Consider the following 26,363-nt stretch of genomic DNA (forward strand, 5'->3'; position numbering starts at 1 on the left):
ATGTGACTAAAGTGGTAAAGTAGCATAAACCAGCAAGGCAGATGAACTCACAGACAGACAGCAGATCAAGTGTCTTTTGCCAAAATCTAAATCTACCTAAACTGATCAATTATCATCTTGTCTGGGTCAATGAAGTGTAGAATGGAAGATGCAGTATGTGATCACTGAAGGAAGCACACTGTAAAACAATGTAGTTAAACACAATTACAACATAAAACATAGTTACCTCTGTCGGGGCAGTCCGTTTTGGAGAACAAGTAGCCTACAACAATGGCTGACACTGTATAATAATTTAGCCACTGATATATTGTTCATTACTGTAACTGCGGTGCCTGCACAGAGGGGTCACTGCACATGACTGCCTCTCTGTTGAGACTTATGGCCACACTAGACATTTTCTCTGGGTTTCATTTGAAGGGTTATTTCTGCTCTATGTATCATAAAGGTGGAAATTACAGAAGGCTAAAATAACTAGCGGGCCCTGGGTCATTTGCTGTAGGGCTCCTATTGACCTCCCTGCTGACCTCAAATCAGTTAGTAGTGGGATGATACCATCTGGCCCGAAGGTTTCCCTGTGGTACAATAAACTCAAACAAATGAAGCTCTTTGAATTATGTGTTTTACACACTGCACAAATCCCAATGACACGTGCAATTAATCAAATTACAAACACCTATTGGAAATGCAGTAAACCCTGGACTGTGAGGGCTGCCTTGGTTTGGAAAGCCTGAAGCTATCAATCAATCCTAAATGCATTAGATATGAAAAAATTAAAGGAGTGACAACAAAGCTATTAAGTGTGTTGGTTATTAAGAGGGCTTCCTCTTCCCTCCTCATTTAAATTGTGGCAGTGTGTATTTGTGAACCCGATAGACTCACTGTTATTGTGCCATGGTATTAGGACTCATTCATCTTTTTTCTTCTTCTCTTTCAAACATTTGACATAACACACATTTTGTTTTTAAATGACCCATCAATCCTCACAGTTTCCTCATAAATGTTACCTGAGTTTATGTTAGAGTCTAATATACGGTGGCATAATTACAAGTCGACAGCAAGTGTGTCTGACTTTATCTTCTCACCTGAGCTGCTTAACTACATATCCCATTGCCTTCATGTCCACAGCACAGACAGACAGCCCCCTTGCGTTTACACTACACGCATGTTACGCACAGGAGAGACTGACTGCACTCAGAGTGGGTCGGGTCTGTGTTTACTTCCGGACTCCGATTTTAGACTTCGCTCACAGAGAGAGAGAGAGAGAGAGAGAGAGAGAGAGAGAGAGAGAGAGAGAGAGAGAGAGAGAGAGAGAGAGAGAGAGAGAGAGAGAGAGAGAGAGAGAGAGAGAGAGAGAGAGAGAGAGAGAGCGGCTCCACAGTGGAGGAGGTTCAGGCTGTCAGCTAGCAGCAGCACGGCAGCCATACAAGGCTTCATGACAGAGGTTACGGGGGGTTGACCAGCGGCACCCCCAACTGCACCAACCCTCACTCGGCGACACTTGACTGCACACACCGGACAGACAGACACCCGCACGACTCCTCCGGGTGTGGGCCCACATCATCGCTGCTGCACCACCACCAGCTCAGCTCAGCTCGGCTCGGCTCGGCTCGGCTCTCCTCCGTAGCTCAAAGTCACTCATCAATGCTGCGTTCCCGCTACCAGCTAACAGACCGATCTGACTGACTGTGCTGCTCCTCCTTCCACTTGCCACTTCATGATCCGACCTAGCTGCTGCTGCTGCTGCTGCTGCTGCTGCTGCTGCTAGGGGATCAAAACAAGGACAATCGCTCAAAGTTTAAGCGGTTGTTTGTTTGCATTTGACCGACACCGGCGGGAGTCATCCATCCATCCATCCCTCCCTCCATCCATCCAGCGACTGAGGAGAGACACAGGCCCCGCGGCGGGGGACAACAGCGACGGGACTCGGGGAGGGGGCAACCAGGGAGCCAGGGTGGTGGCTGGATAAGACAAGACTAGTCGGGGGGTCGCCTCGCCTCCAGCTCCAGCCTCCTGGTGGATTTATCCCCCTGCCTGCCTGCTAACGTTAGCTCCTGAGCCAGCTCCAAGCAGCCAGCCAGCACCATGGACTGGTTAATGGGGTGAGTAACGTTACAGCCACACACACACACACACACGGCTAACTAGCCCGAGCTAACTTAGTTAGCTTGCTCTCATCTGACATGACAGGTCAACTGCGCAGCTGGCTACAAACAACCCACGGCTCGGTGGGTTTGAAGGTTGCTCTGTCGCCCCTGAACACTGTTCAATTTCCACTTTTTACGCGTAAATCGGGTAGCATGTTGCCCCAGCGACAGCGTAGCTTTTTTTCCTCTTAGCTCTGCTGCTGCGCTGCTAGCTTGGTAGCAACGCTCATCCCTGCAGCGGTTCAACCCGACCGACCTATATGTTGTTGATGCACGGCGCGGCCAGGTGGTTTATTTGATATTTTTGGGCACCGATAGCAGCAGCGACCACATTAGGCAGTGGGAATATTTTTAATACAGGAAGTTTATTTATAGGAATGAGTGAGCACAGCAAAAAAAGAGGGGGGGCTAACGTTAGCAGCCTGTCAGCAGTCAGTTTGGCTAACGCGGCTGACTGTGTCTGTGTGTGTGTGTGTGTGTGTGTGTGTACCCGGTTTTAGTTTTTATTTCCTGTGCAAGGTGCGCCGGTCTTAGGTTAGCAGCCATGCTAACCTGCTTATCTAACCTGATATAATGTCCGAGCTCACTGATGTAGTCGGCTAAACACCTCTGATAACCTGTGAGATGGATAGATGCCCTGTATGTAAACACCATGCCAGATGCTGGGGGACTGCAGTGACAGATTTTAATAGAAAACACAAAGATACACAACACTTATAAGGTGTTCAGTAAGATGCGTGTGTGTTTAGTTTTTACGGATAATGATAGGCTACATGTCTCAGCATGACACCTGCTGCAAAGGTTATAAAGGATCATTGTATTTAGGATTAAGCTATGACATCATCAGTGTGCATGATAGAGAAACATCCCAAAGCCCGTCAGCCCAGTCTGCTGTTGAAGAACTGATGTGTCTTATCTTGCATTTACTCACCTACAGTATTTGCTATGCAAACTTAAGGCACTACTGTCAGGTCAGGGCCGTAAGTCATATTTGACTGTAAGGAGAGGGAGAGGAAGGGAGTCATTGAGGTCACAGTGCAAGGTGTGTTTTTTTTACTACCTGCACATAGCTAAGCTTTAGTTTCATTACTGTGAATGTGAGTTCAGATACCTTTCCAAATTAGCCCTTTGGCGTAACACACAAGGTTTGGACTTGCACAGTAAGGTGTGCCTTTGTGAAGTCATTATTTTCCTTTTCACGACTTGCTTATCAGGTAGCACTTCACAAGCAGATCATGGTTGAGCGAGGGTGGAGGCCTGATGTCGGGGGTGTTTTCTTCACATTGTGACATTTTGGCTGAGAGATAACAAACAAAGTCGCCCCCTCATGACGCTTACCCCCACCAAGTGGAAAACCAGCCAGCTGCCACCACTGTTTACTAAATGTTACCTCTGCCCAGGAGGATCTGTTTTGGATCCCAGTGGCCAGTCTATCTGATTAGCAGCTTGTTCGAGAGACATCCACCCTCATTGACTTTTGATTAGTTTAGAAAGCAGCACCCTGTCTTTACAGACTCTTTCCCATTCATAGATACTGAACTGAAAGAAAACAACTTCCAGTGTATGGTTCAACACTCATCTGTGTTGTTGTTGCTCATTTTTTATCCTCATAGACTTCTACCATCTCCTTCAAATATCATCCAACCTTTATGAATATTATATCTGAATATCCAAATGCATAACCAAAGAGAAATCTGCCGTTTTGACCGAGGCGTTCGCCCTGAATGCGCTCTTAAAGTTTTTTTTTTTTTCGTCATGTTTTTTCCCTTCTCCTGCTGACACTTGTTTTCCTGGTTCTGCAAACTGGTTCTTGCATTGACTTGTCTCAAGTTGCATCAGTTCTCCTCAGTTGTAAATGTGATTAATAGATCTTAACCTCCTTTTCCATTTTGTCTGAGTCACCAACATGAAATAATAATAACATCTTCGCCCCGACAGTTGGTGCTGTCAGTGTCAGACAAAAAACTTTGCTCAGTGATCTGTTAGGAATTCAAGAGCAACACCCAGTTACGTCTTGGTGTTAGAGAGGAGGTGAGGAAAGTGAAGAACCATGTGTTTGCTCACAGTTGGGATTATCTTGTTATATTAATTCACACTCTTTATGTTAAGAAAGTTGCTGAATCTTTTTTTTTTCTATAGACGGAAGCAGGATACCGACATCTGTCAGGCGTGCCTGGCTTCACACCCACTGATGGCGATTTTGCGTGTTGACTTTGTGTTTACCTGCACACCTTCTACTGTGTATATAATACGGGTGAGCTGAATGCATCGGGAGCGAGCAGAGCAGGCATGTGTCCAGCAGCGTGCGTCACTGACAGAGTGGAGGCCATGAATGAGTTAACCAAGCGTGTAATCACTCTGAATACAGACCCTGGGTGAAGGACGCCACAGCCAGGACTGATGGAAGGAAGGAGGGGAAGAGGAAGAGGAAAGTGAGCCAGAGATTATGGAAGAAGGAGAGATGGTGGGGTGAAAGCAGCTGATTTGGGGAGACAGATGATGAATGAAAAAGGAGAAATGGATGAGGGCAAAGGCAGGGTGATCTAAAGGGATGGAGGAATGGGACACAATATGTTTTTGAGATGGAAAAGGAAGGAAGGAAGAGAGAGGAAGGGAGGGGATATGAATGCGTCTGATGGAATGGTTGGTTAAAGAAAAAATAAAGAGGACATTAGGTGGGGGCGGGGTGGTGTCGTTTATAGGAAGGATGAAGCTCTGAAATGAGGGTCTTCTTCAGCAGATGACAAGCTCACAGCGGCCTCCTAAAGGTGGACAGATAGAAAGAAGCAGTGATGTGGGAGCTTATGCACAAGAATAGACACATCTTCCCTGTGCTTTCTGCAGGATGCTCCAGATAACTACCTCTTGGTATAATAGCGCTATCATCACCTTGCTTCAAAACCCCGAGCCGAGATGCGTTAGTGCACCATCACGCCACGTCTTCCTCCTCTCCACTGTAGTGTGTTTTCTTTTTAAAATTTTGGACAGAGAGCATTATTTCAGAACGGTATGACCTCATCTGTCCGGACTCAGAAACAGACAGGACGCTAAATCACCGGGGGAGATGCGCGACGCCTAAATGCGTCTCTTCCTGCTGGGTGAAATGAGCAGGCTTTGACAGATGTTTAATCCCCTTGCTTTTGAGTGATGGATTGGTAATGCCGAGCGAAGAGCGAGAGAATGGAAACTACAGCGGATAAGTGGAGTGCTGCTTCGAGCGGCCCAACCTGAGTCGGATTTAATGTACACTTAGCTCGCACTGCATCACCTGTAGAAGGAAGTGTATCGTTATCTTGAGTAATGCAAGTAATGAAAGATTCCAGTAATGAGGGCCTTGTTTGTTGCATCCTTTCATTTTTCTGGCATGATGTTTTTGTCAGTTTCTTGTATTTGGTAAGATATTCTTTGTTGTTGTTTTTATTATTAATACTGGAATTGGACATCAAAACTTCTAGAGAACCAGCTGAAATGTCTCCATAGTGATGGGTTTTGGAAACTGCGAAGTCCAGAAAGTTGGCACTTATGTTATAAATTTACACTCTTGTTTACTTATTCTTTGATCAGATATGATCTTGATTTTTTACTGCAGCATCTATTGATATGACTAATACAGACTGGTATTTTCATCAGCAGTAAATCTGTTAATTATTTTCTCCAGTTAGTCATTTTAGTCAGTGAAATGGCCATCACGATTTCCCATGGTGCCCAATCGAGGCATCTTCAAATGCCTTCTTTCTTTCCGTCTGACTAACTGTCCAAAACCCAGGAGGATTTAATTACTTTCCGTAATATAAGACAAAATAAAGCAGATTATCTGTACGTCTGAGAAGCTGGAACCAGCAAATTTCTGTCATTTCTCCAGAAAAATTACGATAAATTAACGATTAAACAATTATCTCAGCTCTGGTTTGTATCTGAACTTCATTAATTTATGAGACGGTAGCCTACATCAGCAGAGGATCAACTTGTTATATGCAAAAGAGCATTTACAGCCGTATAAAGTTAAGATTGTAGAAAGTGTCCCTGAGACCAAACTCTGTCTGCACACACAGCTCAGCTTCAGCTGCTCACCTTCCTGCTGTCTGGTGTGTAATTGTTTCTTCCCCTTTGTTGTGGGTTAAAAATATCAAATTCTCATTTCTGAAAAATGAAAAACCGACAGTAGAGACAGTTCCGGGTGATGGAAGTTAGAGAAGGGGAATTCACAAGAACCACTTATAGGTTGAACTTCCCCTACATGAGGCACATCTGTCTGGTCTCTCTCAGCAGTGTGGCTCACGTCTGAAGAAAAGAAACCCCACGTAATCTGGTGTCCTACTGGAGCTTTTTACTGGGGTGATTGTTCTCGTGTAGTTTGTGTTGCACTTTCTCAACCAATTTTGTGGCCCCGTTTGTTCGTGTCAAGTTTCTCATGGTCCAGCAGTTAGACAGCTGTCATGTAAATGTGCGTACAGCATAATTCTGTATTTCAAGTTCAAAAGCACGTAGCGAGCGAGCACCTCAGGGACCACTTCTCAGTTTCAACCCCGAGCAATCTAAATAGCCGGAGATCATTTTCTCTCGCAGTGTTTGATCATATTTATAGTATTGAAGTGAGTGCGTGGGTGGCGGGTATCTGGCAGCTATAGGGCTCCTGTAATAACAGTGCTGTTAATTCTTTACATATTGGATAATTGTTAACTAATATATGGGCGTGAAACTTTCCAATTCCATCATCAAATCATTAAAAGGTTGGTGCCTTATGAAAAAAACCCCATTAAAGGCTTCCAACTCAACATGTCATTTCTGCAGACAAGTGAGCAGAGATACAGAAAGTGCTGTGAAAATGAACTTCTACTGTCCCAGTTTCGATTGTGTTGTTGTGTAATTTTTTGGGGATTTTGAATCAATTTGCGATTGATCCCAACAACTAGAGTGCAGGATTTTGGTCTTTGCTTTAGCAGTGAGGCGTTCTGCTTGCTCTGGCTGGCTGGTGTAGAGCAGCTTGGTATTGTTTAGTGGCACTCCGTATACCAAAGGGATGGATTGCATTTGAAATATGACTGTGTGTTTTTGAGATGTTGAGAACCTTTCAAGTATTTACTTATGTATTTACTTTGCTATTTCATATCTGATACAAAGTTCTCTACTAGACGACTCCAAACGACCTTAAGTCCACAGAGCGTAATATCTGTCAAACATACTTTATGAAATCTAAAAATGAAAGTATTATCAGTCTTGCAAATCTGCCAGTGCCGTATTTACATATCAACCGATTCCTGCATGCGGTCCTGAACGGCAGCACGAGAGAGGCTGCGGTAGCATTTTGGCTGATGCTGAGCTGACTGCAGTTTCACTCTGAGTCTGGGTTTGAATAATATCCCTCTTATGTTTTTGACGGCTTTGTGTATGCGTGTGTGTGTGTGGACATGGAAATAAGGCGCTGAGGTTGTGCGAGGACAGGGTTACAGTGTGCAAAATCGCCATTGGGAACGTCTACACACACGGACACACACACACACAGAGTACACAGTCTCGACCCAGGTGGCTGCTTCCGCTGCTCACACCGCAGATGCAGGGCTGATAATAGGCTGTGACAGATGAGCCGACATCATCTCAAAGCCAGTCACCTGCCGGAGAATAGAAACTAACCAGCACCAGCGCTGTCACCACCACGTTACTCAGTCTAGACAAGGGTGGGGTCTGACTTTGTCTGTCTTCCTTCCTTTGAAGCGTTGCAATCCTCCACAGCGTTTCTGCGTTACAGGCTGTGTTAGCCCACCAGAGGGTCCCAGTGTCTGTGTGGGAAGGAAGGAGCCGTGAACTCGCAACAGAGGCCAACAGAGAGAACCCCTGGCCTCTCTATTAACAATCAATTTATTGTGTCTGACTTTGAAGTTGCTTTACGACTACACACACACACCCGGGGGCCAAGAGTTTAAAGACCGTTCTTTAAGCCAGCTAAGCATTTAACGGTCGGTAATGCGGTGTGGTTTTACAAACTCGCCTGGTATTGTGGGTGGCAGTCGGCCCCCGGTGTCTCAACCTGCGGCCTTGAGGAAAAATGACCCCGTGTTTCACATCAGTTACTTTTGCAAAAGTGACGTCCTTCTTTGACTGACGGTGTTAGGTACATAACTTATTCATAAACAGTTTTAAGTTTCCAGTAATTCAATCAGTAATGGACTTATACGTCGGTGATGGAGCTGAGGTCGTTATTAAACTGGAATCCGACTGGCTGCGAGCCTGAGCTTCTGTCTTTTGTCTCGACAAGGGTTCTTCTCTAGACCTCAGTAGGTCAATGAATCTATCAGTCAGATAATCAATCAGCCGTCATCATTTTGATGCTGATTCTAGCCTATTTGCTGCCTTTCTTTGCCCTGTGTCTTAATAAACTGAATATACTGAACTAGTTGAAATTTGAGGATGTTGCTTTAGGATTTCTGAAACAGTTTGGGTTTTTTTTAGACCTAGTGATCAAGGGAACCCAGGCACAATGTAATGTGGTCCAGTTTGATTGTGATAAACTGCACACAATGAAATAGTTTGTTCACCTCTATTTACATACCAGCTGAGGAAATCTTATCCAGCTGACCACAGCGCAACACCACCAAAAATTAGCACCTCTCGTTTTTCCTTTGTTTTCCACAAAATCCTCCAGACTTAAGCTCAAAGTCCAAATCTGATCATCTCTAATGGATTACAATCAACTGTACAGACCAGATTGATATATTTCCCATCACTGGTTCTATATACGGGCCGAGCTGAGATAAACTCTGCCCTGCTTGGATGGAGTTGGGCCCCGGCCTTGGGGCCCGGCGCCCGTGCTGAGGGACTGGCTGGATGACAGGAAGACTGGTTGGTTTGTTTACTCCCTTGAAAGGACACTTGAGTTACTTTCAACCCTGCGACTCACTCTGTCTTTCACGCCCTGACTCAGTTTGTCTCTCCTGCTCTATCTGTCTTCCCCTCATTTTGTACACACACACACACACACACACACACACACACACACACACACACACACACACACACACACACACACACACACACACACACACACACACACACACACACACACACACACACACACACACACACACACACACACACACACTCTCTCTCTCTCTCTCTCTCTCTCTCTCCGTTTCTCACTTGTCCTTTGGGATGCTGATGTGCAGAGACATTTGCGTGCTTGGCTGCTGCCTGTGTTGGATGGTTGCGCTGCAGAGAAGCGAGGCAGAGTTGAACGGGCCCAGGGCAGCCTCAGCCCTCTCTCCCAGAGATGTTTAACAACAAAAAGCTACATAGCAGGGTGTTCGCTGCATATTCAGAGCTTAAACCTGCAGGAGGAGGAGCACGGCCTCAATGCTGAGTTAAACCGCACACAAGCTCCATCATGCTGCTCTAATATGACTTTGGGTGAGGTACAGTGCGGTAAGCAAAGCAGAGCTGAAGGGATAGAGTCCAATCAAACGAGTCCTCTGCTCCTCTCTCTGACATCAGCCCCGCTTCTTTGACTTTCGGCGGCGTTCGCTGCTCATCAGTGCGCGGTTATTAGTGGGGCAACAACAGTAGCCGATTCCTCTGCTTCTCCTGTCATGGGTCAGAGGTGTCGGCGACTTTGGGTTTCACAGGAAGATGACACCTTGAGCAAGTAGTTGATCCGGTAACAAGCACGATTAGTAGCTCTGGCGCTTCCCAGTAGAGTGTAAGTGTTTGCAGTCAATGCAGAAGGAACTGTTGTCTGTCTGTCTGTCTGTGTGTTATAACTTAACAACAACACATCTATGGTGGGTTGCGGTGCCGTTTTAAAGCAGCATGGTGTTTGAAGAAAAGGCTCAGAGTGAGGCGTGAAGTCACAATGCTGTATCATGGAGAGTTTTTAAGGAGATCAGTCAGTGAAGGAGATATAAAGGCTCTATTGAATGTCTTGTGAGGAAGCAAATAGCCTGGGTACAAAAACCTCACACATACGTAGACACACTCCTCACTAAATGCTTCTCCACTCTCAGGTTTGTCTCCGGAGACGCCTCGTCTCTTCCCAGGCGGAGGCAGGGAGAGGCCTAGATACGAACGTGATACCAGAATGACTCGGCACTTTGCCTTTCACTGAATATGCAAAAACTGGATAATTGAAGCATCCAAATGCATGCACAGCTGTGTCCAGAACCGTCCTCAACACCGGGGTAAAGATGAAGTTTTAAAAAGCCTGAGGGCAAGTTGCTGTGAGTGTGAGGAGGATGATGCAACCTAATACTGTAATGGATCAAGAGGCTGCAAATGCAACCCAACTCACTACCAGGCTGGAGCTTGTGACGCTTCTCCACCCACTCAAATGGGTCCTGACCTGTTTAAAAGCTGCATTTCAGTGTCAACACAGCACACGATGCTGACATTTCACCAGCAGCCTTTGATACACATATGTTAATGTAACCACCAAAATTAGAGTTGCTCCGATTCTGATACAGGAAATGCCTCGGATGCTGCCGGAAATGCCGGCATCGTTATGGGCGAGTACTGGAGTCCAGACACCGATCCGATACCTTGTGTATTAGAAACAGGAATCTGTTTGCCAGTTATCTGCGTTAGCTCTGACTAACACTACACACATCAGGACTTCTCCGTCACCGCTCTTAAAACTGTTACTGACATTCGCAATCAGCTGCTGACAATTGATTGGCACAAGCCTTCGGTGAGCCCACTGTAAACTACGGGAGCCCAGCGGGGAGCGTCGATGGCAGACGTTAAAGAGAAACCTGATTTTCATTCAAACAAATTGACCTAAACTTACAGTATGCGTTCGAATGAATCGATAATATCGATTTATAGCCCAGGCAGCCCTATCCACAGCTCAAGTATTGGAGTCGGTATAGGGAGGGGGAAATTGACATCGGAACATCTCTAACATAAAATGCACCATAGACTGTGGTTGTTATTTATATAATATGACCATATATTTGGAAAATATATTGATCTTCCCCTCAGTTCATTCTGTCACAGAGTTCACTTTGACAGTGTTCTGATCATTTGTGCCACACCGTTGTGTAGCTGCTGGCGCGGCCCGCGGTGTCAGAGTGTGTGTCTGTGCTGCCTCTATTTCACTTGGCAGGAGAGCGGCACCATGCTGTGACTGTGTTTACTCTTTCGTAACGCTCTGGGCAGCTGGGCCCAGGACACACAACTGGCACCGCCATCAGATGGAGAGAGAGGGACAGAGGAAGAGAAAAGAGGGACAGAGGGCAGAATAGTTATGACTAATCAGCTATTCTCTCTCTCTTTCTCTCTCTCGGTCTCTCCCTTTTTTTATTTTGGTTTTGATCAAAACAGGAAATGTTATTTAATTTCAGGCCAAATTTTGCAACAAAGACCCTGCACTTCAGTGACTCCTCCAGAAGCAGCTCTGGCTGCCACAGGCCTGGGAGCAGCCACTGTTCTGTCACACATCATCACAGTCATAGACTGCTGCCGGCTAGAGCTGTCTTAAGATCAGCTAAAATAAGTTGGAGCCCCCTGCAGCAGAATTTAGGGGTTGTTTTTCCATCCACCCACATAAGACACCCTGCAGAGCAGTTGAATGCATGTGTTTTTTTTTGGCAGTGGATGGCGTGTGTCTTTCAGATCCAGTTCATCCTGTAAAACAATATCTTTTGTTCTTTTAAGAAAAGAATATTTAACCTGTCAGTTCACATGGTTGTTTTCAGGGTATCTCTGCTTAACACTTGCATTTTCTCAATAAAGAGACAAGAACATGACTTCTATCATTACACACCAGCCAGCCACATTATAATGTGATTGCTTTTAATGTTTAGGCACAATGTGTTTATTTATTTATTTTTACTAGAAATCCATGAAGCCATGATGCAAATAAGCGAAGCTAAAAAATAAGTATTAAATCCTATTAAATGATTCAGAATAAATTGTAGTTTTACATTCATAATGCCAGGTCAAACATTTTAATAAACATGGCAGCTTCATCACTCTACAGTCACAACAAAAGCTATGTGGTCCAGCTGTTCAGTATCTTAAACATGTGCCAGTTTAAGAGAGTGAGAGTGTGTTTTCAGATGGTTAATTATCAGACATCAATATCACTGGCGTCTGACAGGTCATGCTAAAAATTCTTCTGTAAAAATGCAATGTATTTATTTTACGTGTTTATTTTGTTAGGGTTACTTTAAAAAGAAATCTTTCTTCCTCCTCGTTTTCTTCTGACTTTATTGCAGTCTCCTTTTATTTCAGGCAAAGCTGGTGATTATCATATCTGGCAGTTGTAGTTGCACCAAAACTTGATTGCATCACATCTGACTTCTCCCCACATTATTATAAAAATCAGTTCAGAAGTTTCTCAGTTGTCCAGCGGGTAATTTACAAACAAAAGGGACCAACCACAAAACCTCCTTGACATTGGCAATAGCACAGACAGACAGCTTGGATGCGACTTGCAGGGGGAAAAGACACAGGAAGATAGGGAATTGAAAGCACCAGAGAAAAAGAAAGAGGGGACAGATGAGGAGGAGGAGGAGGAGAGAGAGAGAGAGAGAGAGAGAGGGTGGCTGATGAGGAGGAAGAGCAGCAGGAGAATACAGAAACTGTGGGTAAAGAGTGAGGGAAGGAGGGAAACAATAGTGGCACAGAGGCAATAGGTGAGATATGGAGATAAATGGGAGGCGGCTACGTGGGTCACAGAGAGCTAGATTAGAAACAGCAGAGGTCTGCAATAGAGGACAGAGAGGGAGATTTAACAGCAGGGGCCCAGGCCGCTGGTGACAGAGAGGGAGAAATGGAGTTTGCCGCCATATGCAGGTCAGAAACAGGAGAAAGTCAACAGAGAGAGACATAAAATAAAACCCTATTGGAAACCATTCTAGACCCTCTATTCATTGATTTTAATTCCCCAAATGTTGAAACAATGATTTGAGTGTTTTCCCAGCAGAACATCAGGCCCTCATTCAACCTCTGAGATAAGAGGCCGTAATTTGTCTTGGAGGAGGAAGCCTTTAATTCTGCGTGATTTTATTTATTTATTTTTCCACTAAGATGTAGCCAGCACCCTCGGGCGAGGCTTCGGCTTCGGCTTCAGCTTCGGCTTCAGCTTGAGCGGTGAGCTGCTAAAATCTGTGCAGCCAGAGCTGGTGGGCTGCTGGCAGTGGAGTGAGCTAGCTAGGTTTGTCCTTGGTGGCTGAGGCTAGGCCGCTAGGCTGGTCTGAACTGTAATTGGATTAGAGATCTCTGCGTTGCATCAGGCGAGGGAAGCCGAGTATGCACACACGCCTCCCAGAACCAAGTTCATCTCAGTACTCGAGGCTCTTCTCTTCCTCTGCCTCGTTTTTCCCCCCCTCCTTAAACTTTCTTCTTTCCTCAGCATCCCTGCTTTTTTCTTTATCTGCCTTTAATCGGCAACCAACCCCCTCCCCCCCCCCTGGCTGTCGTGCAATCGTGCATTATTTTGTGTATAAGCGTGTGTGCACGTATATGGATCAGCCCCTGTGTCATGGATACCATGTCTAAATGGGATTACAGGAGCTGCAGCCGAGCCTGTGCCGACAACACACAGGAGAATAAAGAACAGGAAAAGAGCAGTCAAGTGCAGACAATGATGTGAATCCTTAATAACCAACCATCGTGATAGATGTGAATATGAAGGCACGGGAGAAGAGAGGGAGACGGCTGCTCTTTTTTGTCAACTGTGAATTTCCTGTTTAGCAGCTTTGGACAGGAAGTAGAAGGTGATGTCATAGGCGTGTGTGCCGATTGCCTTGTTTACCTCTCTTCACCTTTTGCTGTGCAACGACTTAATCAGTAAAGAGTTTCCTTCTCTTTTCTGAGAACTGGAACAGAGGTCATGATAAGCCGCACTGCCTTCTTTAAAACTCGGATTGTTAACTGGGTACAGTGTGTCGCTCATTCTCTTCATTTGTCCGTCTCACTTTTGTAGCTTGTTCATGTGATTTCTGCGTCACGGAGGTGTCGTGTTTAAGCTTTGTGATTGAAAGAGTGAGGCTTTCACTTCCTTGTTCATCAAATTACCAGTAAACACTGTACAGTTATCATCATGCTCCTCCTTACAACCAGTAAGTGCCAGGAATAGACATGAGGCAGAGGCCAAGATGAATACATAGCTACATACATGCAGCACATGTGGATGAGGCTTGTGCAAGAAATTAAACGGCGGCAAAGCGGTCAGCAAGATTAAAGGGACTGATAGAACGGGCTTAATAGCTGACAGGCCAGCACCAGCAGCCATATGTTTCATATGTGTCCGCTGACAAGCCCCTCGCCATATGGCTCTGGTCTGTTCATATGGCCTGTACATCTCCTCAGCTTCCTGCCACCATGACATCCAAGTCATGGGGAGGGGGAGGAGGGGGGCTATAGGGGGACAGCATGTGGACAGAGATAGAGGGAGGGGAGGTGGGTGTAGCTCTGATGTAGATGATGATGATGATCTAGAAACCAGGACTGGCGGTGTAATTGATGTTTTTAAAGCAACCACATCCACACCCCAGGCTGAAGAGGTTTCAAAGCTGCAGCTCCTCTCCACCAAGGAAATAAACAGCAGCAGATTTAGTTGTTATCAGTTTGATTATGCACTTTGATCTTTTCTTTTTTAAGGACATGTTTTTTGGGTAATGCTCTCTTAAAGTGGAACTATGCAAGTCCAATTGCTTTTTCCACTGTTTTGCTAACCCTCCTACCGGTCATGTGCATTTGTTTACATGGAACCCGGCAAAAATCAATCAATAGAGTGGTACATAACGTTATTATCATATACTGTATGATGTTACGACATGTATATTTGTGTAGTTTAATCTGCCATAAACAAAAGATAACAGGTTATGGGGCGCGTTTGGGGGACGAGAGCTGGGACGCTGATCTTGCCATGTTGTTTTTCGTGGAAGTATTGTAATTTATTAAACCATTGCAATTACTCCAAAGCTGTTAGATTAAGGTAAAAATGTAGCAGAGTTAAGGTACAAATCCTGCATAGTTCCTCTTTAATGTGGCTGCACGTGTTTTAAAATAGCAGTAGCTTTTGCTCTCTTCGCCTTGCTGCAACATCAACATCCACATCTGCAGATCCAACACAGACGTCCTCGTTCGGTAAACATGAGCATGTGAGTTTGCGAGTGTGCTGACAACAAGCCTGCTCCACGAGGTGCTTCACATCTAAAAAAGGATGTGGAGGAGTTGAGGGGAAGAGTTTGACTTGGAATGAAGGCAGATGGAGAGAACAGAGAGGGAGGTTGGTGCTCCGTTCAGGGTCGCACCGGTTTCCGCTGCTGGGGTTAGGGTCAGCGTATCGGAGCTGCTGACTAGCGCGCCTCCCTGGACTCAGGCAGAAAAAAGCTCAAGGCTGGACAGAAGACATACAACAGAGAATTTGACCCCTATAAGGACTCTGATATCCTCTTGAGGAAGTGTGTGTGTGTGTGTAAACACGGATAAGTTTGACTGAGGGCTTACAGAGGGGCACGTAGGGGAACACGCTCTGTCTGTGTGCTATCTGCTGTTAACACACACACACACACACACATACACACACGTGAGGTGCAGCACAGTCATGGTCTTGTGTTTGCATAGGTGTTTACCATGATCTCACAACACTGGCCTCCAGCCTTAGACCTGCTCAACAACACGGCCTCTATACAGTAAAAGCCCCTTTAATCAGTGGCGGTCTTGAAGCGAGGCGGCTCCTGGTTAATGCTTAAGGCTGTGAAGAAGACGGGGTATGATGTGGAGAGTCCAGGCGTGGGAGCGAGGCCAGCAGTTCACTTTGGCACAGTCTAGTCCAGGAAGCCAGGAGAAGGAAGGACTTCTCATCATCATGGCCAAAATGTTCTGTCAACACAAGTTTCCCTGAAATGTGTAACTTACCACCAGTCATACTCTTGAGAGGCACCTTTTATCTTTCTGTGTTTACATTGTGGAATATGTGACCATAAAAGGTTATTGGTCATCGATTAGACGGCTTACAGGTGTTAAAAGCAGTAGTTATCAGGCTAACAAAGCCAGACAGTAACTAGCCAGTCTTAAATGCAAGTTTGATCATTTGTAGAAGGTGTGAGCGTTGGACCATTGTATTTTTCTGAGTACAACCAAATTATATTGAGTTTAAAAAAACATGCATTCGATGCTTGTTCAGATTCCTAAATTCAACAAACGTGTTTTTCAACTTGTCTCTGCATATTGTCTTGTGTATGTAGCAGAGACATGATGATAAAATACAGACTTTGTTAAAGGACAAGACTAAGAAACTGGACCAAGATGAATGATGGAAACCAGATAATCTAAAATGTGGACTTACTCCAGTTTCATCCTTTAGTTTTATCTACCTGGACCTGTTTTCTGTTTCTTTTCTGGCTTGTACATCTAACAGGTTTCTTTTTTTTTTAAGCAACAGTAGTTGCTTTACTCCAGAGTGGCCTGAGTCATATATGAGGGGGAGTGTGCAGAGGCGAACAGGCTACCACAGATTAGAGGTGAGAGCAGCTTGCCTGTTGATTTATTACCGGCCATTAGCTGGTTAAATGAGGCTAAGTGAGCTGGTCAGCTCAGGGAGGTGAGATGGAAGAGATTAGCCTACATAAAGAGTGATGGAGGGAGGAGATCTGTGAAGCAGAGGGCGACTCCTGACCTCCTGTCTTTTGCTCACAGTTTCTTTTTTATCCATCCGCTGCTCTGCTTGTATCCTCCCTACACGACCTTCATGTGGCCTCTGTGCTGGTTAATGTTGGGATTTTTGAGAAGTGGCCAACGACTGTTAATGCTCTGTGATAATGTCCTCTCCTACAGTAAGTTAGTTCTTGTCATTGTCACTGGGAGGGAGAGTCGCTCGCTTTCTCTGTGTGCTGCAACCCTGAGTTTGGCTTGGTCACTCTGATGTAACTAATATCCCAAATGTCAAAATGAATCTATTTTTAAATGGGCTGTCGTCACGGCCTTCTTTCATTTTTCTTATGTATTTCGATACGTCTGTTGGGGATGGATTAAATACTGAGAGGGGACTTGATTTAAATATATTTTTGAGTCCTGACACTTTGTAGAGAAGAGACTAAGCCTGATGGTCTGAGAAGCTTTGACTGAGGAGAGGTTGCCCGTCTGGCCAGACGATCTGATATGATACGTCCATGGAGCCCATATCAGTGGAGCGCTGCACTGATGCCTGTCTCTCTAAAATGTTCTCCCATCTCCTCACAAGATCTCTGGACCTCGGCCAAAGTGACCATTGCTTACCTCTTGTACCAAGGCCCCCACCTCCCCCCCAGATCTGATTGTTCCACGCTTCCTCCAATAGAGGCACACGCTCCTGGGATCCTTCAATCCAAATGAGTCTTTTGTAACTTTAAGCAAATATTGATGAAGGAAGAAATGATCTTTTTTGTGTGTTTGTTTTAGCATAAAGCTGCAGCCACATACTCTGTATGCACTGGGGCTTCTTCGGCATTTGTAACACAAGATATAGATGGAAATATCGACATGTTTTCCTAGGAAATGATGAGGAAAGAAAAAGGAGCAAAGATCAGGAGTTCAATACAAAATACAAAATACAAAATAATGCCTTTTGGCAATACAGTATATAACATCCAGGGAGACCAGGTAATAGCACATAAATACAACAACCATTTTTCACCTTGAAGTTCATCTTTGACATCACAAAGTAAATGCAAGTTTCCCCTGATAACTCTGCTCTTACAGCAATTTAATGTTGCGCTTCAATAAGGCAACCTCTGACTGACACAGTATAAACAGATCATTCACTCTGCAGTGGAGCCATCATCATCATCATAAGCATCAAGCACTAAAAACACTGGATCCTGCATTTATTTCCCCATGCCCCAGTTAATAACTCAGGCTTTGTGTTAAAGTCTCAAAGCCCAAGCTAAGATAAGTGCAACAACCCCTTTAATCACTAAATACCTCATAACACACTCAGTGTTGAGTTGTTGTGACCTCACTCACTGTACTGAGAGATGGACATAGCAGGGGTCCATCTATAGCTCTGAACGAGGGTGCATGTGTAATTGTGTGTGGACTCGTAGATATCTGCTCGGTGAGGCCGTTTCTGTCCTCAACCTTTGCACGATTGTTTCACGTGTGAGCAAAGAGAGAGAGAGAGAGAGACGTTCCCCACATCCGTTTCCTCTCATAGAGGAACAGTAGGCCAGGGGTTTGGTTCACTCTGGTGAGTTCATGTGTCGCTCAGGGCCAAAGAGAAAGACAGAGAGGGAGGGAGGGAGGGAAGGAGGGAGGGGTGGTGGCGAAAGATAGAGCACACAGATGGGACGTTTCTTCTAATCACTGCCGAGGTGGGACCTGCTGTAGAAGTCAGTGGTTTCACATTGAGGGGATTTTTTACATCTGGCTGCGGTTTTATGGATAGGATAGGATAGAAAACTTTATTGATCCCCAAAGGGAAACTGCTTTGCCACCAGTAAAAACACATACATCCACTTAACAAACAATACAAACATACCTTTGCACAAAAACAGCTGTATCGACATGATTAGGACAGAGTACTCAAAAACAGTGAATTGAATTGATACAGGCAAAGATAGATAAATAAATAAATAAATATACACCTCCAGAAGGTAAAAACAGCAAACAACTACTAGTAAAAAAAAGAAGTTTTCTCTGCTCTGTATGCGTGTTCCACCTGGGTGTGTCCTCCTCATGCACACCTGTATCTGAGCGTCTGTGTTTGCATATGGCCACGTGCTTGGCTGTGGCTCTGTCTGTGTCTGTGGCTGTGTGTATTAGTCCTTTTATCACCTTCCATGTCCCACCCTGTACTGTAACGTCCCTTCATTGTTTTGCCTCCCTCACCCGCAGAGCAGGCCGGGGAGTCTGGAGCGAGGGAAGTCTCCGTCACTCGTTCCGCTGAAGGGAAAGCAAACAGTGAAATGCACAAACACAGGAAGTGCTGCTTTCCTCTCATTGGCTCCAAAAAGGCGTCTGTCACTCTTGCTTGGTTTATCAGTAAGCAGCAACGTGAGCTCCGTCTCTAACCGCACGTGTCTCTCTCTCTCTCTCTCTGTCTCTGTCTCTCTGTCTCTGCGTCTTTCGGTCTGCGTGTCCTGTCTGCAGCTGCACATTGCATGCCTGAGTACTGATGATTAGCCTCTGTGTCCTCTGCAGCATTTGTTAATGTGACAGTGCAGTGAAGTGGCCGCTGGGAAGCTGCTGTGATGTCACGCCATGCTCCGTTAGTTTGCCCATGCAGTCATCAACAGGAATAATAATAATAACACGAACGTGACGCCTCTAAAAGCTGATAAAGTTGATGTGATTACAGGTGGAATTCAAATTTTAATGCTTTTATTGTGTCAAATAAACACACATAGGCCTACTTTCTTTGTGGTGGCTCTGCTCCGTGTAGCTCAGAGCAGCTGACCTTGCGGTTTTACCTGCTATAGTCTTATATTACAGCGAGACCTCCACTGAAGCTGCTTTATTAGAGGTATATCTATCTGCATGGTGTCTCTAGCAGCGTAAAGGTCAGCTGTGGTCAGAGGTGGTTAGAGGTCGCTGGTCTCTCTTCAAAGACTGGATATAACGCACACGTTGAAACATTTGCACACCGCTGCACATACCAGCTGTTACGTAACCGGTAGCAGCTGTGGAGGGCACACTTTGCTGGTGTGTGTGTGTATTCATGTATGCATACTCTGTTTTACAGTATGGGGTGGGTTAGCTACCTGGGTAATGGGCTCTTCTGGTAACTGCACCAGGAGCAGACGGGATGTGCTGCATGTCCTCAACACACACACACACACACACACACACACACACACACACACACACACACACACACACACACACACACACACACACACACACACACACACACACACACACACACACATCATGAGACTGGAGGTTTGAGTATTTCTTTTGTGGATGTCCGTGTTCTGTTTTTGGTGTCTTTTTTTTTGGATTTACACGACAAGAAATTATTTATTTAAAAGATGTTTGTGTGTATACTCTGCATTGTTTCTTTTGGAACTACGTGATTTTGAAATTGTTGAGTTTTTGATAAGAAATCTGACATTTTGTTGTTGGCTTAGTTGCAGACAAAAGCTTGTGTCATTTAGGTAAATAGCATGTTGGATTTGATTTTAAGATGTTATAAAGAAATTCACTTTGTTGCAGCCCGATTCATTCTCAAGGACATTCAGTTTATCAGTAGTAAAAGTGGTAAAACTCACTGAAATCACAAATGCCCTTGGGCTTAAAATCATCATTTGCTTTTAACGCTTTTTCAGTTTCCTGTGTGGTCTGAGCCTGTGCTCCGTCCTGGCTGCCTGCACATCATGTTCACATCCAACCAGCTCACCACTGCCTTCATTTTCCACTCCTCTTTCTAGAAGTCTCTCAGCTTTTTCTTCAGCTCATTAGTAAAGTAAACCGCAGCCACAACTCAGGAACGATCACTTTACTTTGTGTAAAATGCATGCAATTCTCTGAGCACTGCAATTCTGCATACACAGAGTCTGACTGTTGTGTTTCTTCACACCACAAGATGGCAGCACACATCCAGTTCACATAATAACCAGTCCACTGGCTCACCTGTCAGCAGTTTGGTAACTTTGTTTGGTCAATCATATTGATTTCAGCATGTCATATGAGTTTGCTGTTTTTTCTAAAATAGAGTGGTGCAAACTCAGCTCTGTGTGTGTGTGTGACTGTGTTGAGACAGAAAAAAATTAAAAAGGAAACTAGTTTGAGACACTGGTGACATAAGGACTAAAGTAAATTGAAGTAGAAAGTGTGAAAGAAAAGGAGGAAGAATAAGAGAGAGAGACAGAGAGAGAGAGTGCATGGGCATGAAATCAGATCTTGTTGCATAATCATGGCTTGCAGGTTTTCCCAGTGTGCACCGGGCTCTGTGGGCTCGTTCCAGTCCAGTATCACATGACTGTATCAAGCGGCTGCAGCATTAAACCAGTAATGCCAGTCCACCAGCAGCCAGAGGGCACACACAGATCAATAGTTCTGTTCTTCTCTGAGCTGAAACATGTTATTTTGAATCAAATGTGTTTTTTTTTTTTTTTTTTTTAATTCATTTTCAAGTGGTAGTTTTCTTCAAACCCAGGATATATTTGGATGTTCAAATTAGGATTTGTTTGTGGCTGCACAATGCAGTCATTCAGTGGTGGTTTATGGTTTCACCCCATCCTTTGATCTTTCAGTTTGAGGATTTTCTCCCAGTGTGATTCCATCTTCAGCATTTAGTGAGAAGCTTTTAAAATATGTCCTTCAAATATTTTACTCTCTTCATAAAGGAACCATGAGCAGCAAACAACGTTACCTCCCTGCGTTCATTTCATGCCCTCGGTGTCTTTCACATACCACCAATACCAGACGTCACTGAGGCATCAGCGCCGCCCTCCTTCTCCTTCCTTCCTTCCCTCATCTTTTTCATCTTCTTTTTCAATCTTCTGTCCTCGCGTCCTCCCCTCTATCACCGGTGCAAAGCCTTTATTCGCATGCCAGCGATACCAGACCGCATACCAGTCAACAGGACATCAGAGAGCGCCTCCACCGCTGCCTGCAGGTTCTCTGACCTGCCGGCCTGCTGCCTCTCTCTCATCACTGCTCATCAGCCTCGGCACTAAACTCACTTGGCCCTGCAGCCCCCAGAGGAAGTGGAGATGCTGGTTTCTATTCCTGCATTTCTATCTGGTAAACAGCAGGTGGAGTCAAAGCACCACAATCCTCAGCAGTTCCCTATATCAGTGGTTTGCCCTTGCTTGGCAACCAGAGAGCCCTTTAAATAAAGTGGTAGCCCCCCGTGATGGACAATGTCAATGATAATGTCAATGATTTAGAGTAGATTTTTTTTCTTTCTTTTGACAGGATGCAAAAAAAACTTTAATTTTCACACAAGGAAATTTAGATGTGTGAAAGTCTTCTTCGGCCAGAAATAAAATGCACTTGATAAAAGCTAAACACTTTAATTTATTTGTGTAGGTGACCTAAAAGTCGTCAAACCTATAGAAATAGATAGATTTAGGGTTATAAATGTGTTTTTTTTTTTTTAATATAAACTCGGATAAAAGTATACATTTCTATAGGAAAAAAATGCAAAGGCATTGATAATATCATTGGAGATTATTCAAATGTTTTATATTGATAATGAAAACAAAGGTTTTTGCAAATATTTAGACTGAAAAGAGTGAACTTAGCATTTTTTGTTAAAAATGAGTTAAAATGTAATGAAGCATAAATTGATTAAAATAGTTGTCTGTAGGTCACCTAATCGATTAGTTGCCTCATCGTTTCAGCTTTAAAGGGCGTCTACTCTTTTCACAGAACCATAATTTATAGAAAAAATGAGAAAAATTTAATATTTTCTTATCTTACCAGTTAATGGTTTTTCTAAGCTGGATCAGAGCTTCACATTCTCAAAATGCCTGAGCACTGATCACTGCATGGGTAAGACTGCGTTTCATTTCCTCCATCAGGTGGAATTTGAAGTGAAACCCGAAGCTGTCCAGATCCAGATATAGAAAGATAACACAGATTGAGGGGAAGGAGACCAGAAATACCCAGACATAACATTTGCCTTTTATTTTGCAGGACCAAATGTCAACATCCCTGTCATTTTGCTCCAATTACTTCACACTTAACTTGCACTGCACTGAGAGACCAGTGGTTTTGAAGAAACCTCAGCTTGCCATAGTCTCATACAGGCAGGAAGCAGAAGCCTATAGGTTTAGATAGAGTGTAAAAGGTGAGTTATAGTAGTGTCTTCTCACTTTAGACCAGGCTGCACATGACAGATGGACACACAGGCAGACTGAGCGGCTCCTGGCGTCGCCCAGCCTGGCTGTATATATAGGCCCTTTCATACTGTACCGCTTGGCCTGGCTCCAGCTCACATAAACCTATGACTGTGCTCAATGTGTGAGTTTATTTGCTGAAGCATATTTAGGGTGCACCCACACTTGTGCAAGTGAGAAAAACAGTCCAAGATTGGTGTTCCTTGGCAGCAACTGTGTACATTAAATTGCGTAATAGACATGAGAGCAGTTTCATAAGATTCATCCTGGTTTTGTGTATTCACAGTAGAGAGTGTGCGAGTGTGTATTAGAGAGAGAGAGTGAGGCTTGTGTTTTCTGTCAGTATCACCTCTGTCTGCGCCGAGGAACTTGGCATGCACAGCGACATGGTCTTTCGAAAGCTGGCGTCTCCTCTCGTACATGCACTCAAGATGCTAGAGCCACAGCAGAGTGTGTGTGTGTGTGTATGTGTGTGTGTCTGCGTCCATTTGTGTGTTTATGCACACTGCGGTCCAACATTTGACTCTGTGCAGCAGCAGTGTATTCCTGGAAAGCCTGTGTAGGAGTAGAGGGGCCAGGGCTATTCCACAATTGCACCGCAGCCAGTGAGGTCTGTTTTCTGGAAGCTTCCCCCGTCACTGGGAACCAGACCGAATAAAAAAGAGAGATGAGAGATCATCTGCGTTTTATCTGATTCTTAATATCGACATCTTTGTAGGAAAAATCGGCATCTTGCCTTTCTCCTTTGATTAAAAAAAAAAACGGAGGGCGTCGTGCTCCAAGGCCATTAGTATGCACAGACACACGCTTAAAGTTCACATCATTCTTGCACAACATGCACCAGAGGAAGAGGAATGTACTGAGTTAGATGGGCAGAAGAGGAAGGGGGGGGGGGGGGGGGGGGGGGGATTCGGGGAGCTCACTATGCAAAGGAGGTATGCATGGAAAAAGAGGCTTGAATAGAAAAAAGGATTGCGAAAGAAGTAACAAAGCTCAAATTAGCTTAATGAAGGGGACTGCAAAGGGAGCAATAAAATCAGGGGCAGTTGAGGTGTTGGCAATGAATAAGTGCAGGAAGGAGGAATGGATTGAGACTGAAAAGAGAGAGGGGGGGTGGGGGGTGGGGGGTTGTTTTGAAGTGCATCAATAAAGCACAAGCTAATTGTGCCTCTGTGGTCTGCAGTGTCCACCCTCTTCTCTTCCTTGTGCTTTTTTTTCCAACTCTTAGCCTCCTATATTTCTTCTAATACTTCCCTCTGTCGTCTGTTAACCCTCCTCTCGCCTCACTTCATCATTTCTTCCTCCTTTCTTCTTCTTCCTCCTCCTCTCCTCCCTCCAGTGGCTGTTGTGTAACTCTGCAGTGACTGACTGAGCTTCAGCAGCAGCAGCAGCAGCAGCAGCAGCAGTGGTGCAATTGATCAGCAGTTCTGGTGCCAGGCTGCTCTCTTATTGTAATAAACGAGCTCGGAGCCATTGAAACCAACCCTGAGTGCTTTTTGCGGGAGTAGAGGAATCACACACACTCTCATACTTCACACAGACACTGCAGCACACTCCCATGATGTAATGCTGAATAATCCTCAACGCTCTTAAACTTCCCGCTCGCCTGGATTCGTCATTTGTACTTCTCTCTCTGCTTTAGTCCCTCAGGACCAATACACACAAAAGTTAATGAGGCATTTTATTTTCATTTTATTGTTGAAGTTTTTTTTATTATTATTATCGGGTTTAGAGTTCAGGATTCTTTGAACTGGATATTTGTTCTTAAATGAGTTGGACTTGTCCCGGTGAAGTTTTTTCTTTATCATGGAGATAATACATATATCATGTTGAAGCTTTGATTTAAAAGTTTTCTCTTTTTCATTTTTCATTTTCAAGATGGCTTTACGAAATGGCTATAAAATGTCTAAGGAAAAGAAAACTTGGGGTGTCTTGCTATGAAGTGGTACGTGTAAACCATAACTAATATCCTTGATTGAAATCCAGTATGGGACCCTTGCTGCACGTCAGCTTCCTTGACTGGCTGTAAGAGAAGCACATCTGGTCTTCCCATTTTTTAAGTCTTTGTGGTCTGGGCCTCTCTTCAACATACATACACATGCACACACACCCCTCCTCCTTCCTTTCTCTCCGTCCATCTGTCTTTTCTCCTCTCCAACTTTTTCTTTTCTTTTTTTCCCCCAAGTAGCATAAATCCAATCTTTACACAACAACAGCTTTGACTCACCTTTAGCTGTGGTTGGTGTACACACACACAGAGAGAGAGAGACACACACATATGCAGTGACCTGAAGACCATCCAGCAGGGACAGTGAAGCCTTTCCTGCCCCGGGGCCATGCATACACACTTGAGGTTATAGCTGGAGGCAGTGCAGGCGATAAAGATCACACTCTATCATTGTAAAGTCATTCCATTGTCACCTCTGTGTCTGCTCAGTGTCACTCTGAGCTATCCAGCCTGTCATTTCCTCAGCATTTTAACATTCCTGCGACTCATTTTCATTGCCACTTCTTCTGACTCTTGTTTGTTTGTCAGAGAGGATGCTGAAAAATGCTGCACGGCATTGAAATTACTCACCACATCCAGCCAGCTGGAGTTCGTTGGTGCAGCGGTGCCAAATTAAGCAGACGGACCCCACCTTTATCATTATCATCATCAACATTATTATCCAGCTGTAATTAAAGTGTAATTTATTTTCATTATTAAACTGCAGACTCTTAATCTTCCCAGAGTTCAACCCGGTGACACATGCTAATAATTTATCAAAATAAAAGCCCCTGCTGCTTCTGCCACTGGAGTTCAAACCTGTTCACCAGCTTCCCCTGTAATGAAATGTAAAGTGAGTGTGAGTGTCCATGTCCATGAGAAAGCCACACTTACAGCACACTTGGAAAGGCTACTTGGATTTAACTGGCATTAATGGATCCTTGGCCCTATTCTTAGCCTTAAATCTGTCTCACCCTTCAGGCGTTGACAGGAGCTGCGTTGGGTTGCCTGAGTCTGGTTTGTGTTGAGCCTATGGAGGAATATAAATGTGTATATGTGGATATATATACACGTAGGTCCTCATATAGGAAAAGCTGAAACATGAGAGCCTCCACAGGACCGTGAATGGGGCTGAAGGAGGCAGCAGGCTCGCATCGATAGTCATTTTTCATAAAGGGACCGTCGACTTGTGAACATTTTTGAATGTTTTTTTTATGTGTGTGTGTGTTTTAAACGTTGGTTTATCTCGGTTTAATGGAGCCAGTTGAAGGAGTGTAAAATAAGGAGACATTGAAAGAAAGGGTTCAAGTTTCATCTGCTCCTTTTTCTTTTGTCGGTAGTAAAGAGAAAAAAAAGGAAAGAAAAAAATACGTGGTGGTTTGCGTCAGCGCGCGCGCGGCTGTGGACAGACACAAAGCCGACTCAGCTTTAACCAGACTCCATGCTCATATCACTACAGTTTTTTCT

The 26,363-nt window shown here is 44.6% G+C and overlaps 1 protein-coding gene across 1 annotated transcript in view; it reads left to right on the forward strand.

The window, feature by feature from the left end:
* The first annotated feature begins 1,371 nt into the window (after positions 1-1,371).
* The window catches only part of mob2a (MOB kinase activator 2a), a 62,664-nt gene continuing 37,672 nt past the window's right edge, over positions 1,372-26,363 (forward strand). The window contains exon 1 of the mRNA XM_083974289.1: positions 1,372-2,099. Coding sequence (XP_083830415.1) covers positions 2,083-2,099 — 17 coding nt within the window. The 5' untranslated portion in view covers positions 1,372-2,082. The remainder of the gene's footprint in view (positions 2,100-26,363) is intronic.

The sequence above is a fragment of the Trachurus trachurus genome, assembly GCF_905171665.1.
Source record: "Trachurus trachurus genome assembly, chromosome: 6".
Lineage (NCBI taxonomy): Eukaryota > Metazoa > Chordata > Actinopteri > Carangiformes > Carangidae > Trachurus > Trachurus trachurus.